This window comes from Aythya fuligula, chromosome 2 (genome assembly GCF_009819795.1).
Source record: "Aythya fuligula isolate bAytFul2 chromosome 2, bAytFul2.pri, whole genome shotgun sequence".
Taxonomy (NCBI): Eukaryota; Metazoa; Chordata; class Aves; order Anseriformes; family Anatidae; genus Aythya; species Aythya fuligula.
In genome coordinates, this window is record NC_045560.1 from 25,535,631 (window position 1) to 25,556,974 (window position 21,344).

At 41.7% G+C, this 21,344-nt stretch overlaps 1 protein-coding gene across 1 annotated transcript; it reads right to left on the reverse strand.

Annotated features, from left to right (window-relative positions):
• Positions 1-13,371: 13,371 nt before the first annotated feature.
• TFPI2 (tissue factor pathway inhibitor 2) lies at positions 13,372-18,520 on the reverse strand. Its single transcript, XM_032181887.1, has 5 exons — positions 18,439-18,520; positions 18,167-18,346; positions 17,570-17,749; positions 16,164-16,337; positions 13,372-14,406 (listed from the first exon to the last, which is right to left on the reverse strand). The coding sequence occupies exons 1-5, from the start codon at positions 18,518-18,520 to the stop codon at positions 14,303-14,305; spliced, it is 720 nt and encodes a 239-aa protein (XP_032037778.1). The 3' UTR covers positions 13,372-14,302.
• Between the last annotated feature and the right edge of the window lie 2,824 nt (positions 18,521-21,344).

Below are 21,344 nucleotides of genomic sequence, written 5' to 3' on the forward strand. Positions count from 1 at the left end.
AAGCTGGGCTTCACTGTATTATGACAGTAGGGCCTGAGAAATCTGACTGAAATCTCTCTGAAAGTGAATTTATTCCACCTCTGAGCTGTAAAAATGTTTTCTCAAAAACCTCAGTGAAAGAGAATGGCTTTACACAAGGAAAACTATTTCAAAGACCATGCATTGCATGTTTTTGAGCCAAAAAATGAAAAGAAAAAGATAAAATGGACAGTGCTCAGGACAGTTTAAAGGACTTTGACCTTGGAAAAAGAAAATAATAATTAAAAAAATACATGCACACACCTTGTCTCAATACCAAAATAATTAATTTAGCATTTTACTGATTGCTACTTTTTAAGAACATTTTCTGGTTTAATTGATGTTCTTAGATGATTTTCGTTTTTCTTTTTTTTTTTTTTTTTTTTTTTTTTTTTTTAACCAGGAATGTGTGGGAAGAGTTGTTAAGTAGTGCCTATCAATTGTAAAAGGCAGTATAATATGGGCTGAGTTACATGGGGGTACAACAGTGTAAAGCAAGAATTTCGGGGAAGGAGACAGATAGAGCAAAGCTGGTGTACTTTTCTGAAAGATGTCTTACTTGGTTGTGGTACGGCATGTCTGAAATTAAAACTGCTGATGCAAATGGAAAAGTCAAATTAGCTAAGATGGTTTTAAAGCCAAATCCTATAGTATGAAGTTAATCTTTACTCAACTGAAAATCCCCAAAACTTCACTAGGATTATTAGCTGGAAAAAGGCTGGAGGATTGAGTATTTGAATAAGAAGAACATGGTGGAATGCTTCTGGGTTAGGTTTATGGAACATCATATAATAGTGGACTATAAAACCAGAGGTTATAATAAAAGCAAACTGCAAACACTCTTTCTATTTTAACTTTTGGGTGAAAATGGGACTTAGGAATTGAAGGAACAGTCTATATTTCTTGCAGATGTCTCTAACTAGCCAGTAGTTTATGTTGGAAACTAAATGGGAAACAATAACTTTTTTCACACTTCAGCATATTAATAGTCTCTAATTTGAAAAAATAAATGCTTGCTCCTAAGATGATGACTCTACAAGAATAGCCTATTGCCTACATATTGTTTTCTGGGCCCATTATATATAATTAGAAAGAGGAATCTAAGTGAGCTCATTATATGTATACATTTCTCTGCATAATTTATTTAATACATCCATCTTTTAGATGACAAAACTTCAGGGGCCACTTCTTTTGCAAAACATCGCATACATTGTCAGTCTAAATAAAGATACCCTCATGCAATAAATACTGCTGAGCAACTTCAGCAAAATAGTACAGCCACATCTGCCGTACATGTAAAATGTGGCAGGATTTCATTTTTTGAAACATTTTTGATGTTTGGAAACGAGTCAAAGATATGTGAAGAGACTTCCACCTGTAACTCTCTATGTCATATAATGCTGCAATACCTGCTCTTTCCTTTATGCCAGATTCTAAGCATGTGTTCAAAAGAGAAGAATCCAAATATTCAACATAGAGCAGAAAATGCATGCAAAGAAACTAAGTATAAAATAATTTTATTTATTTATTTATTTATTTTTATAAAATAAAATTGTCTGCCATTTGCTCTCTTTGCTCAGAGCATGGAGAGTGTGCTCAGAACAATAAGCAAGACAGTGAGTTTTGCCCTGAATCAGCAAAGGAACCAAAGGACTTGTGCAGTTACCAATTATAACTGCTGTGATTTTTTTTATTTTTGCTGAGTAACTGAAGGAGTAAAAGGATTGGTTTGTCATTGCTGCTGTTTTGTCTGTTTGTGAGAATTTATTCTGGAACTTGTCTATGTGTTACTTGAGGCTTTTGGTGGATCTGTGCATCTGACTAACAAGTTGTTGGAGGATGATATATCTCTCTAAAAGAAGAGGGGGGTCTGTTGTTCATTTGTTTGTTTGATTTTGTTTTCAGTAGTCCATTGGTTGGAAACACCTGGCACAGACGTACAGTGACATGGACTTTGTGAAAGAAGCAGGCAAAGTTTTACATGTATTACTAGATCCTCTGTGGGCTTAGAATCAAAAGATTTGGCTAGCTGAATTTGCCAGTGAGAAGGCAGATATAACTGATGCTGCTTGACCTACGCTAAAAGGGAACTACCACTGTGGACAGGAGATGCCATATATATGAAGTAATGGTAGGTCTTTCCTCTGTTTGCAAGAAAGGAACCCATTCCTAGTTGGGTTTTGAGGTCCCCAACTAAAGCCATGGTCTTATCTCAATCCTCATGTCCCTGATACCATCAGGAAGAGAACCTCTGGGCAAGATGGTTTCATGCACCTGGAGGCATGAGGATGACACCAACAGGGATCCAGCCCTTCCAGAATCAGGTCACATGGTGGTCAACATTTTAGAAGGAACCCTCTCCCAACCACTGCTGTATCTGGGATTTGGTCATTGTGGCTTTCAGACAGAGCCGGAAGAGGTTGATTTCACAGGATTTGAATCACCCAAAGTGAAGTTGGTCTGTTACAACAGTCTTTTTGTGCTGTTTCAGACAAATCACTTATGTAACTTGCAAGTAACTTTTCTTAACTTCATGAGAGCTACGTATCCAACTGGCCTTTGGAAGATGTGTTCTCTTTCCTACAAAATGGTCATGAAAGAAACTTCCTCATTCATCACGGAGCACAATTAAAGTCAACAACCAATCACCTGGGAGACTGTGCCTTCAGGCCTAGCCATATGCTGGGTGCAGAGATGTCTCCAGTTTTCTTGTCAATAGAACTCCTAAGTTCATGTGTAGTGTCAAGCAAACCCAGCTTTGCATCTGTTCTCAAAGTCTGTTCAGGACAGAAGCAGCCTCCATGCAGGGCTGAGATTAAGCCAGTAACTGCTGCCTCCAGGCTGAAAGTCTGGGGGCACAACGCAGAGACACCTCAGCTAGTTCTGCAGGAATTTATGTGGCTGTAACACTTTTTTTTTGTCTGCACTGCTCCATTATCCACTGAACCTCAGCCCCAAATCTCCTAATAACAGGAGCCCATCTGTAGACTAAACATCACTATTTACTGCACTAATGGTAGTGATACAAGCACTCTGAAAGGACTCCTAGGTTTTGTAGATCTTCAAATGAGGTAACATCTGTTTTTGTCTGTATTTTTTCATGGTCTCCTCAGTCAAATGACCATACTGATTTTTCATCTCTCAGGCTTCCAATATTTCTCATGAACGAAGCAGGTATACATGAAATCTCTGAGTAGACTTGGTCACACAATTACAAAAGGAAAAACCTTTCTGTTGAGAAATATCAGTCTGAGCGGGACAGACTGTTTCATGAGAACATGTTTCTGTCAACAGCATCAGCAAAGAAAATATACATATATATATATTTCTTCCTTACATTCAATACATTTTGGTTGGGCTTGATTACTCTGATACTTCTCTCAGAAAAATGATGCATTTGAAATGTAACTCAGTCTTACAAAACTAGTCTTTCACTAATAAAAATAAATAAATAAATAAATAAATAAATAAATAAATTTAAAAAAAAAAGGTTTTGTTTTTGTTTGTTTTTTTTTTTTTTTTTTTTTTTTTTTTTTTTTTCCCAGCCTAACAATAGAAGAAAATATTTGGTACTTTAGGGTTAGGAAGGAACAGGACAGGAATTTTGTCTTTTGATGAAGAGTGTTGCTTACAGGGTTTATGTTTCACATTTGTTGAGTGCTCTAATTGCTTCTAGACTGTGTTCTTGGAAGTTCAGGAGGTTCCTTACAGGGTGGCTTCTGTAGAAAGATTTCCATCAGTTCGCGGTTTACTCTTGCGTTGGTCATTGTCAACTGTCAATATGCTCATGAACCTCCCTGCTGTTTTTATGCATGACTGGATCCATAGGAACCTAAATCTCTGGCCTTTCCCATAACCTGCTACCAGGCCACCCCGTAAAGGTTTTCTGATTCAACTCATGTGAAGGAAAACAGTGCAAGAATCATTGCACAACACAAGATTTATATGCATTTTCCCATGCCAATCTCCACCCATCCCAGCCACTAACCAAGTAGAAGACATGTCAGACTCAGATGAATGTAATAAATCTTTCCTCTTCCTTGTATTCATCATAACATTTATGTCTTCCTCCTTTTTTCAGCAGTCAGTTAATTGAATTATCAGAAACTGACTGGATTGCCTAGAGATTTCCAAAGTAAAGGCAGTAATGAACAGCGTAGCTAGTATCTAATTCTCTTTTGGATTGAACTTTGAGAGAGAATTGAAAAACAATTTACAGTAATATCACAATTTGTCCTAAAAACTGTTAGAAAAATCCAGGTAGTCAGTACCTGAAAATAAAGTCTTCCTTTTTAGATGATGTCAAGGATGAATTTGGTGCAACACCTCCATTAGCTGAAAGGACTGAGACTTTGACAGTTTTTATATATTCATCTCATTCCCATTTCTGTGATTATGTGGCATGGCAGCACAGATTCTGACATTAACAGAAGAAAAGAAAAAAAAAAAAAAGATATTAAAATAAAAGATTAAAAACAGCCTGTTTATCCTGGTTGATGTTCATGAGATAATTAAAGCTAATTGTGTCATTATGAATAGAATAGAAATGTTTTTGTTGTGTTTTCTGTAGTCCACTTGTACTGGATTGCCTTCCAATTGGATGACAGGCATACATGAAATTCAGCCTCTGGCCACCGAAAACCATCACCCTTACTTTACACTGCTTTGTGGCTTCTTCCCATGGCCTAGCTCTCCTAACTGAGCTGACAGACCACTCTTTGCATTCTTCACTGGTCAGTCTGCTTCCTCAGTTCTTTCACATGTACAAGTATGTGTATATGCATGAACTTTTGAACTTTTGATTGACTTTTGTGCTTACAAAGAGGCCAAAGTATAGCTCTCAGGTCTTTTAAAATATGAGTATTGCCTAGACAGCTCTGCCTAGGGCTGCCTGTAAGAAGCACTTGCAATTTCTTTTTTCTCCAACGGAAGAGACCTATTCTCCGTCTCCTGGCCTTGGACCATGAGCACATTCCATTCTGTGCATCCAGTAACCTTCGAGAGCAGAAGCGTTCTGGTCTGGGTTTTACTGGAACTGGAAGGAGCAAGTGAAAGGCTGTGTATCTCAGGAATCTGAACTATTCAATATGTCAACACTATTTGAAGAGCCACGTGTGCGTCATGTTCTTGTTTGCAAGCTAATTAGATTACTTGTTTTGAAAGATGGATTAATGAATTAATCACAGGGTGCGGTGGACGTTTTTTCTTAATGTTCTGAGACTAATTTAACATAAGGGCTTTTTTTTTTTTTTTTTTTTTTTTTTTTTTCCAATGTATGATTCATCTCTAAACTGGAAAACATGGAAAGTGGAAACGTGAAAATGATAACCATGTTAGAAAATGAACGCGGTAACCATAGCCATCTTTGGCACAGCAAGTTTTCTTTTATGTTATCTAGAATTGTAGATAGTACCAGCAAGCATGGAAAGGGGAATGTTATGAGAGCTTTCAAGTTAATAAATCAGAGCTGAATGGATAGGGTGTGGTTTGATTGCGCAAAATGCCAGACAGGTTTCTGGTTTGCAAAACTGAAAAAACAGGTGGTTCACATCTTGATATCTTCTCATAGTACAGCATTTATGGAAATTCTGCCATATTTTTGACCTTATTCAAACTAGCTGAGTTTTGAGCAACTCCTATTAGTACTGACCCAAACTCAGACTCAACAGCAGAAGCCAGCAGAGACTGGGGCCTGGACGTGGACTCTGTATAGAGCGGGAGACCACTCTGGTCAACTGGGCAGCCACACCAAGTCGGGCATTTATGTGTGCATGGTCATTTTTACTTATTTTCCTGGTTTTTAGCTTTCTAGTTTTAGACAGCTCCTCCCATAATGGGACAAACTGTTCATGTCCTTCTCTTGGTCACCTAACCCACCGAGCACAACATCATGGGGTCCTGGCAGCTGGCACACAAGTAGGGAAAGCATTTAAATGTTGGGCAATACCAAAACATGTAGTTCTTAGCAGGACAATTGGCATGAACAATGAACAACCTGGTCTTCTGTCTCTTTGAAAATGAAAGGTGGAGCCAGATTTTTGAAGATTATTTACCTTAATAAATAGAGAAAGAGATAAATGTCTAGGGGCAGAGATAAGGTGCCCTAGGCATTTTTTTGAAGTGTCTGGGAAATTCCCATTATATCAATAGGAGTTACGTAGCTAGGTACCACTGATCAAACACCTATGTAAATGTGGTCTTTGTTTCCTAATCCCTTCTGGTTCCACCTTCAGTGTGGCAGACAATCTGTGCAGATAGATACAGGACATACAGTTCCTTCCACAGAAACCTTTTGATTCTCCTTTATCACTAAAAGCAAGGAAATGACAGAGACCAAACTACAGCCTGTAAACACTTCATTATTAGTAAAGGTGACATTGTAGGGACTAAGCATATCCCTTGAGGTCTGTCTGAGGCAAGGCAGAGTTTCCATAGCTGTTGATTAGGAAAATAACCATTTTTTCCTGAAAATTGAATGACTGCTAAATGGAAACTTAGCAGACAAAACACAGAGAAAGACTGAGTCCTAATCACATTTAGGAGTGTGACTATCCACGTATTTGAAAGAAAATATGAATAGGTCTTACAGCAGTAAATGGATTCTAGTAATAATGCATCCTATTGTTAGGTATGGTATACATTTAATTGCATATTGCAATTTCTTTTCACATCTGCTTAGTCTGAATGCAATATAATGGAGAAAAAGCTGCCACAGTTATTCAGCAGCTGCAAAAATATAGAAGTCGTGCTTTGGTGTGCTTTATGAGGCATTTGCTCCAGTGCTGCTGAGACTTATTTCATCAGCTGGAAAACAAAATATTCCTTATTTTATGTTTTTGGATGTCTGCTGAAAAAAATATTCTGAAAAATATTACCTTCAAGCTGCTGCTGACTACAGTGATGCATTTCAAAGGTCTATGAATAGTGTGTGCTTCCACATGAGAGGCCAAATAGCTCTTTCTTGTTTCTTTTTGCTGTTTGTACATTAGCTGGTGTACGATAGTGCTGTAATATTGCCATGTGGCCAATGTGTTTCTCATTGCAGTGCTCAAAGGACATAAATCCATCTTGTTGCTTGGAGGCTCCCTCACCCACAGCCATGTTCCCATCCCCACCAGGAGCGGATGCACCAGCACTGCCTCCCTCCCCATGCCCTGCTTCTCCTGCTCTGCAACCTGTGTGCCCCCACATCACCCTGCCCAACTTTGAGCTGCCCATAGCTGTGCACAGCACTGGCTCTGACATCAAAACCAAGCCTGAGGGCTGTGCCTCATGCTGGGAACTGGGATTTCCCCCAGAAATGGTTACAGGAACCACTCCGAGTACCCAGTAGTGTGGACTCATATGGGCCCTTTGTTTTCCAGCTGTGTCCTCAGAAAACTGATTTGCATTTCCAGGACTGTGTTGCTCTTCACTGAAGATATACTCATACTCTTAGGAAAATGTGGGCTGAGAGGAGTGTATCTTCACATGTCATCTGGTCCAACCCTGGCAAACACATGCTGAGCAAGATGCCAGGCACTGCATTTCACGGCTGCTGCACAAGCACCGTGTGGGCAGAGACTGTGGCAGTGGGCAAAGCAGGGGCAAGCCAGGTGAGTCAGTCCAGGCTCTCCCTCCTCCTTCCAGCCAAGGATTTCCTAGCAAAGGAACAAGAATCACCACACAGCTTGAAAAAATACCTCTTGTGGCCTCTCGAGCCTGCAGGAGATATGACTTTTATTTTCCAACAATTTACCTTTCGCAAGTGTTGAAAACACGCCTTTCCTATTTTTGGAACCCTCTGAGCTATTTCATGGAAGTTTCTTCACAGGGCCAAGGGTTTCAGTGACACACTCTCCCAGGGTGTTTTCCTGCCCCAGGGTCCAGAGACAACCTCTGCAGTGGCAGCAGGTGAAATGAGAAAGCCTTCAGCATGCTTTGGTGAGGAAAATAGAACAAAAAGAGCTTCTTGAAAGAGAAAACTTCAATCCTAAATGCCATTAAGTGCTTGCTATCACATTCAAAGGTGTAATTCTGTCTGCTGGAGATAGGAGTATTAACTACAGGTGTCTGCTCAAAATCGAGGCAGTAAGAGTTTGATGATTCTCTGTCAGCTCCATTTCAGCAGGTTTGGATAGATCTCTTTTGTTGTATGTCTGGAGATCAAGAGAAGCTTTCCACCAGCATAACTACAAAGTGCAGTCTATAATCTTTTTTCAGTATCAGTTTTAAAAAGAAAATACAAAATTGAAAAAAAAAAAAAAAAGTGAGTTTTACTTCACCAATGCACTTACCTTTTTCTGGCTGTTTGCAGCTTTAAACAGTTCTGTGAAAATCAGAATTTATTAAGATTCAAACTGTACAATTTTCTCGTATCACAGCTTAGATTAATTCACAATAAAAGGATGCAAAATGCTGTTAGGAGATCAGCTAAGGAACCCATTTCAATTGCCAGTAGAAGACACTTAACTGAGGAGTCCAATAACATTTAATATATCAGAAGGAAGAACATCCAAGCTATCTAATGACTTTAAACCAAACTAAAGAGATTTAAAAATTCCTCCTTTAATATATATTTACCAGTTTATCTCAATATTACTTTATATTTTAATAGAAGATTGTGTTGAAAATGATGTAAAAGCTACAGTTCTTTTTACAGTTGCAAGGAACAATTCCTGATAAAAACTAATCAAGTAAATGCCTTTAATACTAAGACAGATATTTTCCAATGTTTTTCTATAATAGGCTTCATAGTATTTTTGGTACTGATCCTATATGTAGACGTATCAGTGTAAAGAAATGAATTAGTGGATCATTTCCCAGCTGAGAGGAACCTATTGCTCCACCAGAAAACACCCAGTGGTTGTGTGGACACTCAAATAAAAGTAGGGAATAATTTCACTGAGATTTTTGTTCATTGGCTTGCACCCAGGGATAGGAATTGACAACACAGGAAAGCCAGATATATGTGCTGCTGCAGAAGAACACTGCTCTGTGCAAGACACTTTCCTTTGGTTAGAGGCAGTCGTTGGAGTGTTTGGACTTGCTCCAGGTTTTGTTGAAATCATGGGAGAGTCCCTCTGGCTGGCACAGCGGGAGCTGCACTGACTCCTTGTACTCCAGCGTAGCAGCCCGTGTCCCTGGGAGAGCAGTAAATACCATTTGTCATCACTGTTTTTCTCATCTAACTTCCCTCCCACTTTTACAGAGCAAAAACAGGGGGGGAAAAAAAGTCTTGCTGGCCTTGTGGGTAAAAAAAAAAAAAAAAAAAAAAAGGAAAAAAGGAAAGAAAAAGAAAAAGAAATAATGAAAAAGGAAGAAAAAGAAAGGAAAAGAAAGAAAAAGGAAAAAGCCTTGCTAGACTTTCTCCTGGAGGCATTTTTTATAGAATATTCTTTTTTAACATCAATAAAAATCAAGATTTCTCTTTGTTGAAAACTACTGTGATGATGGAATGCTTGATCCTTGCTTGATAATGAGGTGTATTTTTCACACTTTACTCTCTTGACTCTTTAAGTAGCTTTTATTAGTATAATTTATCCATTTTTTTCTGGCTTCCCACACACAGAGAAAAATATTCCATGGAGAATATTGTTCATATGCATTTATTAGTTACTGTGAATTCTAGTACTGCATTTCATACTAACCTTCAAAAAAATTCATCTTGCATTGCCCTCTTAGAAAAGATCCTGCACATTTGCTAAGTGAGCATTAACTCACCTCCAAGAAAGTTCACAGAGAAAAAAAGCTGCAATTCAGCCAGCAGATATATAAGAGAATTTAACCTGTAGTTAATATAATAAGGCCTTTGTTGAGGATCTAGCATGAGCAAAAATAAGGCTTAATATTGCTCACCAGCTTGAAGTTGGGCCCCACCAAGGGAGATGATCTGATGTGCTTTGAGTTCAAACTGTCTTTGAAACCCTGCACAAAAAAGTGAACCAGCCATGCCTGGAAGAGTGTCCAGTCACCTGAAATTACAGCCAGTCCTGTTAGTACAAAAGCAATCTTCATTAGAAGGGATGTATTTTGTCCCACACAATAGACACAATGTTTTATATTTCATAAACTGGTCTTTAACTTTTCTGAACCACCCCTCTTTTTTTCAAATATAGTTCAGACTTAACAAGGATGGTGACTTCTCTGGCATCGGAGTGGAAATCACAGCTCATGACCACATCAGTTGCCTAATACCTCAAACAACATGCTTTTGTATTTCTTGTTTACATCGAATTTTTAACATCATTGCTGTTCATTAGTCTTCATAGATTATGATTAATACTCCCTCTCTTCCACAATTAAGTAATTTACCAGATGATAGACATTACAGGACCACCATACACTGAAAAATTGGGCTTGCTTCAACAGAAGTGAGTATCTCTTTGCTAATTATCAACAGTGATAGTTATGCACAATAATATAAAGCTTTCTAGATAGATAATGAGGTAGATTTTGCTTTCAATAATATCAATGTAAATGCTTATTAATTCTGGCACATCCACATTGCAGTTCTTCCAGGTGTTCACAGCCATAGCTGGAGTAAATTTATGTTGTACAAGATGATGAAGAGTTGCCCTCAGCATATAGCTGACTTTTAGGTCTATCACCTGTGACTGAGACACAAATTCACTGGTTTTTGTGGGTTTTTGTTTTTTTTTTTGTTTGTTTGTTTTGTGGTCCATTGTGTCCAATGAGTCGTCGTTCATTAAAACATTACATGTTTTCCACCACCTCGTCAGCTGATGAGGACCAATACAGAAATGGAAACATTCCTGGCACTTGGAAGTGAGACTCCAGGAATTCCACCCAAACTGATTGTCATTTTGCTCCTGAAGCATGTAATTGTGAAAAGGTCATTTATTAGGGCTAGTCACTGTTAAAATGAGACTTGGTGAAATCTTCCTTGCCATTATTTAACCTACCATTAAAAGAATTGTGTTTCCACATGGATTATTTTCTTTTCTCTTTTTGACATTTGAAATTCCAGTGAAATACAAAGATGAAGGCACTCTCCTCCTCCTGGAATACTTTGCAAAGCCTTTCCCTGAGTGTTGCAAAAGGGTAAGGATAAAGAATTGGTGCAAATTTTCATTTTTATAGTCTCTGCTATAGTTCTTCACAAGATATCACTAAGAGAAGAACTGGAATCCTGGGTTGCAATGGAAAGTTAAAGATCAGTGACCTTATTTGCCATGGCATTTAGTCAAATCTGCTTATTTCAGCAGCTGCTGCTGAGTGGCAGGTATGATGCAAATCACTAGTCATGAGTTTCAGTGGAAGTTTGCCTATGCAAGACAAGATGAACCCAACTGATTGTAATCACTGCTTCCCTCCTCTGCAGTAGAAATTTGCGTTGTGACACACTGTAGCTGCTGGACACTGGCTACTATAATAAAAGTTAATTTGCAGGATGGTTTGGGCTGCATTAATTTTCAACGTGGCAAAATGTTAACAGTTGACCCAACCTTGGGCTATTGTTGTTTCATCAGGAAGCTGAAAAAGGAAGTAAGTCATGAGTCACATAAAAGGCCATAGATAATAGAGAATTATTTAGGTTAGTCAAAGCAGACTCAGAAGTCTGGCGGGATATCAGAGTAACCTAAGAACATTAAGCAAAGCAGCAAAGTGGCAGCTGAAATTCTCTGTGGCTGGGGAAAAAAAAAAAAAAAAAAAAAAAAAAAAGAGAGAGAGAGAGAAAGATTAAGGCAGTTATCTCGAAAGAAGATGCAATTTATACAAGGTGCAATAGCATCCCTAAGAGACTGAAAGGAGCTTCCATGGCCTCTGCCCTGGTCTTCTCCCCAAGTCCTCCAGAATGCTCTACAGCCTGCCCATCAGGAAACCCTGCAAGAATAAAACTTTAGGTTTTAGGTTAAATTTCTGTCTGATACTGGTTGGATAAGGGATTCAAACCCAAGCTTCTGATATGTCACTGAGTATCCTAATAGGGCGTTGGACTTTGAATTATGTTTTTATGCAAGAAAACAAAGAGCATGTGCAGCAGCTGCTCTACAGAAGACCGTAGCAGGCTCTGCTGCCATGGGAAAGGAGCCCAGCCTGTCAAGTCAGCTCTTGCTGAGCCCTTTATTTGGCCATGAGCAGAAAAATATCAGCCTCTTGGATCCCTGCCAGGACGAGACACTACCTGGGTGTCACCTTGTCCAGGACATGTTGTATGTGACCAAGCACCGAGATCAAGAAGTAAGGTGAGATGGAGCAGTTCTCAACTTGGGGGCTTCAGTTACCACATTTTCCTCAACAACTTCTTTATATCCCAGGTCCATTTTTGCATCTGACCTTAAGATATTTCCAAGTGATAAAGAGGATTAGTCCATTTCTTAAACACGTATCCCAGAGTCATGCTGTTAAAGGACAATCATCCTCTTCAGCTAAAAAGTTTATAACAGAACTGCAACTCCTGAAAAGGGCTTCTGCTTCTAATCCAGTCCACAACCTGCAATAAATGCAGCCAGTGTCTCCCAAATGACAGTGCCAGGCATCTAAAAATATTCAGAGGGACACTCTGGGTTGCTGCTCTAATCAGCACTGCTGAAATTCACAGCCCAAGGGAAGGAACAGGGGCAGCATCTGCAGGTGGCATGCCTTGTGTTCCCCAGGGAGGTTTAATCAGCACCAAAGCCAAAACAGTCTCCTGGGGCTCAGCAAGCAGCCCTAGCCCTAGTCAAAATCCTGACGGTGTTAGGCCAGCATTCCCCTGGCCTTGCCTCTGCTCAGGGCTGAGTCACAGGACAGGGTTAAGCTGAGGGATTCATTGAAATAAGGTGGGGTTTGCTTCTGAGGTCAAGAACCAGAAACAGAGGGATAGGAGCACTACAGCAAACTGCTTCCATCACAAGTCCAGGGTGGAGAGAAAAATCATCGAGAAAACCAAATCTTGACTAATTTTGCCAGCATGTTCCCTCACTGAAATGGGGATAAACACACAACTGAGACTTTCTAACTGAATGCTGATGTAATTTCAGGCAAATAGCCCACTACCCTCACAAAAGCTGTTCAGGTAGCACAACGCCTTAAAGGACACCCAGCAGCAAATTGTCTCAGCTAGACACGCTTTTGACAGTGACTCCTTATGCAGCCAACCGAGCCATAAAAACTGCTGCGGATCAATGACATCAGTGCAACTTGCAGGCTTCCTTCAGATGAAAACCTCGGCATAAGGAAATGATTTCAGAGACAACTAAACTCTGCCAATCATAATTAGTAATTAGTAGGTTCCATTACACTTATTGGTGTATGCAACTAATTCACAGTAATTAAAAGAATTATGCAACAGAACAAGCTCTTCTTTTTCAAAAAAAAAAAAAAGATTTTATTAACAATACTTATGTATTCATATTAGAAAAACACTGTAGGTGAAATTAATCAAAATTCAGACATGGCTCAAATATAAAACATACAAGAAGGTGCAATAATATCACCACAGGCATAACCTAACAAAATAAATGCAATAGTGCCTCAAAATAGGGATTGTGTGAGATTTGCAGAAGCTTCTGTTTTTCTGTTTTAACAGCCACCACATAAACACAAATAATAAGACCCTCATAACATAGGCAATGTAGCTCCATTTAAAAAAATCAATATAAATATGCTGATTTATTCCCTAAGAGGATCTGGAGCACAACATAGTTGAAATTTCATATGTCATGAAAAGCAATGGCTACTTTTTCATTTTAATAACCGAGTAGCTTCTTCATTGCCTTTGTCAGAATTTTTTTCATAGGATGAACAGACTTAAAGTTTATACTTCCACCGTTATGAAAGCTCCTGAAAGCTTTGACTACCAAAGTGACTGCAAAGGGTAGTTTACTGAAATGATAGTGCCAAAGTATGTAAAATGGCAGGGCTACGAGCCTCTGAATACTCTTGTGAAAAAATCCTTTTCTTTAGCATGCAGAATATGCCAAAAAAATCCACTACAGAGATTTAGCTTTGCATTCTCCTTAGTTATACTAAGAGACAATCGATTTTTTCAAATCTTAATTAATTTGTAACTGCTGAAATATTCTCCCAAGGCAGTAGTAACATTCCCCCATAAAAACATGGAAATCTAAATACGTGGCTTTACCAAAGTATTACTGTGAATACAACAGAGTAGAAGAACCAAACCTAGGTTCATTCTGCTTCTATTAAATGCAGTCCTTTATAAAAAGTAAGTTGGAAAAAAATGCAGTTCTGAAAGACAGAACTACATGTCAACGTATAAAACTGCGTGGAAACTATGTTACAAAAGAGGAAAGTGGAGTCAAGAAAGTGTTTCAAACATTCAAGTGCACATTTAGGTTTAAGACTTCAGGTTACGCATCTGAGGCTTTTTAATCAGTTTTCTCATCATCTTTCTGCGGAATACATCTGTTGGCTTTTTCATGGCTGGTTTCTGACTCCCTGCTAAGAAAATAAAGAAAGTAGTTAGTGAAGCAGTGTGACAAAATTGTTACTACTGTTCATTGTTTGGATATATATATATATATATTTTGTATTGTGCTGTTAAACCTGTTCACCTGATAATAACAGCCATGTCAGAAACTGTGAACTATAGGAGAGGCAGAGAAGTGGATAAAGTTGCCTGAAAGATTTGGTTAATGTTGCTGTACACTCCCAAGCTATAAAAATTAATATGTATAGCTCAGCATTAATTAGTACTAATTATGCCCTCAACTATGACCTTTGGGTGACCACGCCTTCCTCAATTTTGAAATACACAAGTTAGTGAAAAAGCTTATAACCGATCCTCTGGGCTTTGCAATCTGTTGCACCAGGAATGAGGTGGATAGTATTTTTTTAATGTCTTTCCTCCATAAGGAGAGGGAGCGAGGGAGAACCCCCAGAGCAGACCTGGCTGGGTGTGTGCAGGATGCTGAAGAGGCAGTTTCCTGCCTCCTCTCTCTTTGCACGCTTAAGCTGGAGCCTGGCCCTGCCATTCCCCAGGTAGTAATAGGTGCAAATTAGGTAATCGCTGGCATCTCTGATAGACCTAGCACGCTATTAAAGCCTGCCTTGTAACGCCAGAATGGCAGAGACACACTCAGACTTGTCAACCACAGAAATACTACTGCCATGAGTAACTGGCAGGCAGTCTTTTCAGTTCTGAGGACTGTTCTCAGGGTAAAACCCCTGCCCTGCTGGAGCTCCTTGGCCACCAGCTTCAACACCCATGGAGTTCAAAGCCCAAACCAGAGAATATTCTCCTGACTTAAGCCTTCTACACACCTTAAATACGGCAATACTTGGACACTGTAAATATCTTTAAAAAAGAGCTGGGTTTGGTGTTTTATTTTTTTTTTCTAAGGCTAGATATGTGCTAGATACAGCCTTATTTTTTTTCCCCACTTATATAATTTTTTTAATGTTGCACTCTGTCTGCTTCTTGACTGCTCTGGGAAGCAACATATAATTATGCTTTTCTCTCTGTTGTTGATTTACATATCAAATTAATTAAACTAGTGTATTAAGACTTGTAATAGCTGGTATGAACATATTACTGCAGGTAAAAGCACAACTGTTTTGACTTATAAGCACAACCAGTAGCTAATCTGAATAAAACCATTATGAAAAAAAAAAAAAAAAATCAATCATCTTTCCCAACCCTTCCCCCCACAGCCACAGGAACAGTTGATTCAGCAAAAGCGATGAAGCAGAAATCTTTAGTAATGGGAATGGGAAATGGGAACAGGCAGCAGGGAATCAAGAGAGGATGGGAACTGATGAAAATGCTAAGGAATAAAAAAAAAAAAAAAAGGAAATTGATTTCACATCTCACTTTAATCCTACTTTAAAATATCCAGAAGAAAGTGAGACCTTAATTAGTTTTCTCACTGGTACTGACCAGTTTAAAGACTGGTTCCTTGTGTGCTCTAGTAAATTAATTAGTCTATTTGAGTGCCTTTCTCCATATTTCATTCAACAATGGTGTAACAACCTCACATGACACTTTTCTTGTCAGAATGATTTAGTGTTGCATCCCACTTTTCCCTTCCTTTGAAAATACTGAGTTCCAAATTCCAAAAAGCATAGATTTATTAAAAAAAAAAAAAAAAAAAAAGGTGATTAAAAGAACACTCTGTACACCTATTACTGATATCTGGATTGGTTTATCTGCTTTCATCTGATAAAATACAAAATAATAATAATAACAATAATCTTACCTTTTCCACAGACATTGTAGCAATCTGTTTCAGTAACAAAGTTATTGTTATTTCCACCACAGCCAGTGTATTTGAACTCCTTACATGATTTACTCTTGGTGTCATAGTAATAGCGAGGCACAGAAGAAGAACACAATCCTTCATCCTTGGGGCTATAGCATAGCAAGGGACCAGCTTGAAAAAGGGGAAAAAAAATAAATAAAATTATGTATTTTTATGACTGGCATATTCAAATTTACCCTACAATGAATTTGTTGGCTAAACACCTATTACTCCCATTGAAGTGACACAAGCATTACCAATGACTTCAGAGACTTACTGCATCTTATTCCTGTGAGTTGTGAGTTTGAGAAAGCACCAGACAATCCCAGAAAATAGGTTTACTAATCCACAAGTGAAATTCATCAGCTTTCCTCACATGCGGTGCTACACATGGGAGAGTTGTGATGTTCACATAGTCTAGACAGCAGGCTGATTCCACATCTACATACAGGAAAATAACGATTCCAGTGGAATTACCTCTGTAGATGAGATAGGCACTATTTTGTCTACCCTTGCTATGCTTTTGCCAGCAAATCCTGCCCACTTGCTGCAAAAAGTACAAAAACACACCATCTTTCTCACAAGAATTATGTTTCATAACGCCTCAGCAAAGTCTTCCTTCTGTTGCTGGAGTCCTTTTACCAATTTATTATATGCTGAACAGAGAAATTAAAAATAAGTCAGCATTCACCTAAGAAAATGGTGACAATCTGTCACCAGCCAAAAATAACTTTCTCATCAAGCACTAATGAAGCACAGGCAGCAACAGTTTTGATCCGTTCTGGTAGCTCTCTCTTCTTCAAAGATACTGTCAAAGATAGACCAGATGTTAACCTGGTGATTAGGAAAACACTTGCCTATAGTCACCTGCTGCTAATTACAGAGAGACGGTGGTCAGACGAGGCAAAAAACTTCTGGAGCTGGCAAGTGCCAAAAATTGCAAGCCACCTAACAGCATCTCTCAGGCTTGAATATATAAAGGCACTGCTCCCTTACATTGGGATATCAATTCCCGGCCCGTGGCAGCCGCAGTGTCCCAGACACCTGCCCAACACTGATCTCCGACCTTGCTGCCCTTCAGGTTACACAGGCACAGCTCTCTGGAAGGCAAGAGACCCGCTGGGTGTTGCTGTGGGCAAATTTAAGGTCACAAGACTAAACTAACACAGCATTTTTGTTCTCTCAGTAGCAGGCAGCCGAGACCAGTGACACACAAAAGCCTGCAGAAAATTATAAGCATCTGTTTCCCAGAAGTCTTCAAAAATACTGCTGTACGGGTATCCAGAGGAAAATACCAAATAAAGTATCATCTTCGTATCGCTTTCAAAGCATCTAGTTTATTAAAAACTTGGAACAACCATTACTTTTCTCTGGCAGACAGTGGTCCACACATGACTGCAAATCTTTGAAGTTGTTGTCGTTCCCGTAACAGCCACCATAGATGAACTCCTCACACCTCATCGAGCTTAAGTTAAAGGCGTATCTTTTTATATGACCTCTGCAAGGTCCTCCATCAGCCTCCATCCGGCACCATTTGGGCACTTCTGCAACGAAAACAGTTTCACCTTCAGTGAAAGCCGACCCTTTGCACTCCCCATCCCGAGCAGCCGTGGGTGGAGGTTGACACGAGATGAGACGCTGCTATCCTGGTTGTGGGCAAGTCCCCAAACCTCAGACTTTAATAAAGCGGGACCAGCTTTGCAGGAGGAATCGGCCGCGTTCATCAGTGGCTAGTTATAAAACCAAATTATATTAAAAAATAATAATATGCAAATCCCTCGTGCCTCCTCTGACACAACTCCCTCTGGCCCCTCAGCAGCAGCAGCAGCAGTCACTCGGCTCGGGAGGGGAGGATGTGTGGGGAGGAAGGCTCCGCTCCCTCCGGCCCCCGACCACCCCGGCGCTGCCCCGGAGCCCCCCGCAGCCCCCCGGGGTGCCGTCGGGCCGTCCCCGGGACTCACTCTTGATGGTCCAGCAGCTCTTCTCGCAGTCGTCGAGGGTGAGGAAGTTGTTGGCGTTGCCGTGGCAGCCCCCGTAGGTGAACTCCTGGCAGCTCTGCGTGTGCCTGTCGTAGTACCAGCGCGGCACCAGGGCGCGGCAGGGGCCGTCGTCGGGGGGCAGCAGGCAGGCTCGCTGCTTCTCTGCGGGAGACACGAGCACCCGGGGCTGAGGCCACTTCGGAGGCGACCCCGACCCCTCGGCAGCCGCCCCCGGGGCCCGCTCCTAGCCCTACCTGTGAGGCTGCGAGGCGCCAGGGCGGCGCAGGCCAGCGGCAGCAGCAGCGCGGGCAGCGGGAGGCGGCGGCCGGCGGCCATGTCGCGACAGCGGGCGGCGGAGAGAGACGGACAGACAGACAGAGAGAGAGACAGGCGGACGGAGGGACGGACGGACGGACGGACGGACAGACAGACAGACAGACAGACAGACAGAGACAGACAGACACAGGGCGGCGGGGTCCCCCGAGCGGTCGGCACTGCCCGGCCCGACGGCAGCGCTTTATATGCGCCCAGACGGCTTCCCCGGGCCGCCTCCTCCCTCCTTGCGCGTGTGGTGGGAGGGGAAGGGCTGATTCAGCGGGGCAGCGGGGCCCCGATCACCCGGCCGTCACCGGGCGCGGCGGGATGCGCCCCTGCCCCGGCCCCAGCGCCCAGGGACGCCCCCCGACCCGCCGTCGGGGAAGGCTCGGGTGGGGAGCAAGGGGGCAGCGGGGGGGGACCCGTCCCCGGGCTGCTCCAGCCGCCGTCGGGGGGCTGTGGGGAGCTGGCCGGGGTCCACGGCTGTGACCCGATTTCCCCCCCCCTGCCCTGCCCCGCACGTTACGGGATGATGCGGGAAGAGGATTTCCTGTTAATCACGGAATCCGGGACGGGGCTCGCAGCCAAAGTCCGGCCGTGGAGGCTCCCGGTGGAGGGCGGCAGGACCCCGGGGGTGCCACCGGACACAGCACCCACGGGTGCCACTCTTTTAACACTGCGTTAACTCGTGGACCCCCAAAAAACGAGGCACTGTCCTGGAAAACCTGCGGTGCTAAGCGGGTGAAACCCCTGGGTAGGTCAGAGAGAGCTGGATTTCAGGAAATATCGCAGCTGGGGTTATCTGAAGATTTTTAACCCCAGCAGGCAACCCAGAGCGATGTGGCAGAGGAAGGGGTGAGCAGCGAGCAGCATGCGTTCCTTCACTAATCTATGAGAGCCATTACATTAATTAGTGCTTACTCCAGATTTAATACAGTATCAGAGATAAGAGTGCCTGCAAATTAGTCACCGTGCTCTCCGTGGATAGCGAGAAGCTAATCTGATCTCCTGTTATTCTCCTCTCCCTGCACAGCCACAGTGCTGGACCTCCAGGCAGGCTCTGCTGTGGCCAAGGTTGCAATATGGGGCCCTCGAAATCTGTGGCCTGCGGGGACAAAGGCACAGTCCTTTGGAGTGTGAGGAGGAGGGCTTCACCGCACCTGGCTTATCTCAGGAATTCACTTTCTCTCAGTGTTTTCCTTATATCATGCAGGGTTACCGCCTAGTTTTTGGACAAGGTTTTATTTTCCATAAAGGCAAGAAAGAGGAGCAAACTCAACCCCCCAAACCTAAGGGGAAGGTATGAATGGCACCTCTCTCAGTACTCTTTCAGAAACGTTCCTTTTCTCAAAAATCTCCAATTGCCAAAGGATAAGTGCTTGTTTTAGCTCAAAAACAAAAAGAAACACAAAGAAGCACAACAAACAAACAAACAAAACTCTAGTGTGCTTGGAGGTATCACCATGGGACACATCTGCCATATTTTATGTATATAGCATACATATATATGTTATAACATGTCCTCTTTTTTTTTTTTTTTTGTATGTGTGTATGTGTGTGTTAAGCTTATTATGCACAGTGACTATAATAAAGCTTAGGTGCCTCCAGTAGGAAATTAAATAAATAAATAATCAAAGTACGTGTTTCCGATTTCCAGAGAAATTCAAAAGGGCATCTTTCTAATATTAGGGAACTCTCAAGTGATTTTAATATGACTAGACTAACGTCCTTTGGCTTTCATCGGATTTTGTTGGAATTTCAAAAGAAGCCATTAAAATACCACTTTAAACAATAGCAGCAAAATGAATGCTGTCATGCTAATACCATTTTCCATTTCCTCAGTGAATGCACACACACAAATCAAAGTTTGAACTAAACCCACCTATCCATCAACACCACAGCACAGTGTAGCATTTACTCAGCTGCTCCTTTGCTGTAGCAGCAATCAGGTTCTTTTAGATTAGGAAAATATTTGTAAAAATATATGAACTAGAGAAACAGTTTATGTAGCGAGTGGCAAAAAAGCCCTTTACTAACTGTAGTTAGCAGTTAGTAGACAGAGCCAGCAGACAGCTCGCTGTAGTCTTTCCACCACAGGGTTATTGATGCCAAGCTGCAACTGTTCCCAGTGACAGCCCCTGTTCCCCTCAGCCCCCCGCAGCCCACCACCCTGTACAGCCACCCCACAGCGTGGGCAAAGGCTGTGCTGTGTAAGGCCAGCCTGCTCCTTCCAGCTGTTTTGGCTTGCACGAGGACCAGCAGCTGGTGGGCTTTGGGGATGCAGCTGCCAGTGCAGGTTGTAGGGGTGTGGAAGTTGCATACCAGCAGCTGGAGATAACAGCCAGAGGGATGGATGGGCAGAGGAGCTGATTTAATAGACTGGATAAAATAAAACAGATACAAACCCCAGGAGCACTATAGGAGCAGCAATGGAGGAGGAGGAGGTAAATGTTGCACTGCTGGCAGCTGCTTACCCCTGGTGGGTGGGGAGAGGACAAAGGAGCGTCTCTATGGCTATAGTCAGAGGTGGAAAGAAAGAGGAAGAACTACCTGCAGGGGTCTTGTAGTGCCCCAAACCCAGAAGGATTCATACAGGCCCATTTTAAGGGCTGCATCCAGGCCTGCAGCTTTGTTCAGTGTGAAGGGCTGTGGCTGTGTGGATTCAGCCTCTGCTGGTTTCATAGGAAAGAGGCTGCTAGGATCCGAGATGCCAGGTCCTGTACAAACAGGGTGGAAGGACCAGCCTGTTTGGGGTGTTTTGTGCTTTCTGAACCCATCAGTTCTCACACAGAGCATCCCCAGTCCTCAGCATCCATCACAGCTGCACGACCTGAAATATGCAGTG

Excerpts from the sequence above, each read along its gene's own strand:
- TFPI2 (XM_032181887.1), bottom strand. The coding sequence starts at position 18,520 with ATGGCCGCCGGCCGCCGCCTCCCGCTGCCCGCGCTGCTGCTGCCGCTG. Across the intron at positions 17,750-18,166 it reads GAGCTGCTGGACCATCAAGA|AAGTGCCCAAATGGTGCCGG; the intron begins GTGAGTCCCGGG and ends TTTTCGTTGCAG. Across the intron at positions 16,338-17,569 it reads CCACTGTCTGCCAGAGAAAA|CTGGTCCCTTGCTATGCTAT; the intron begins GTAATGGTTGTT and ends CCCTTTTTCAAG.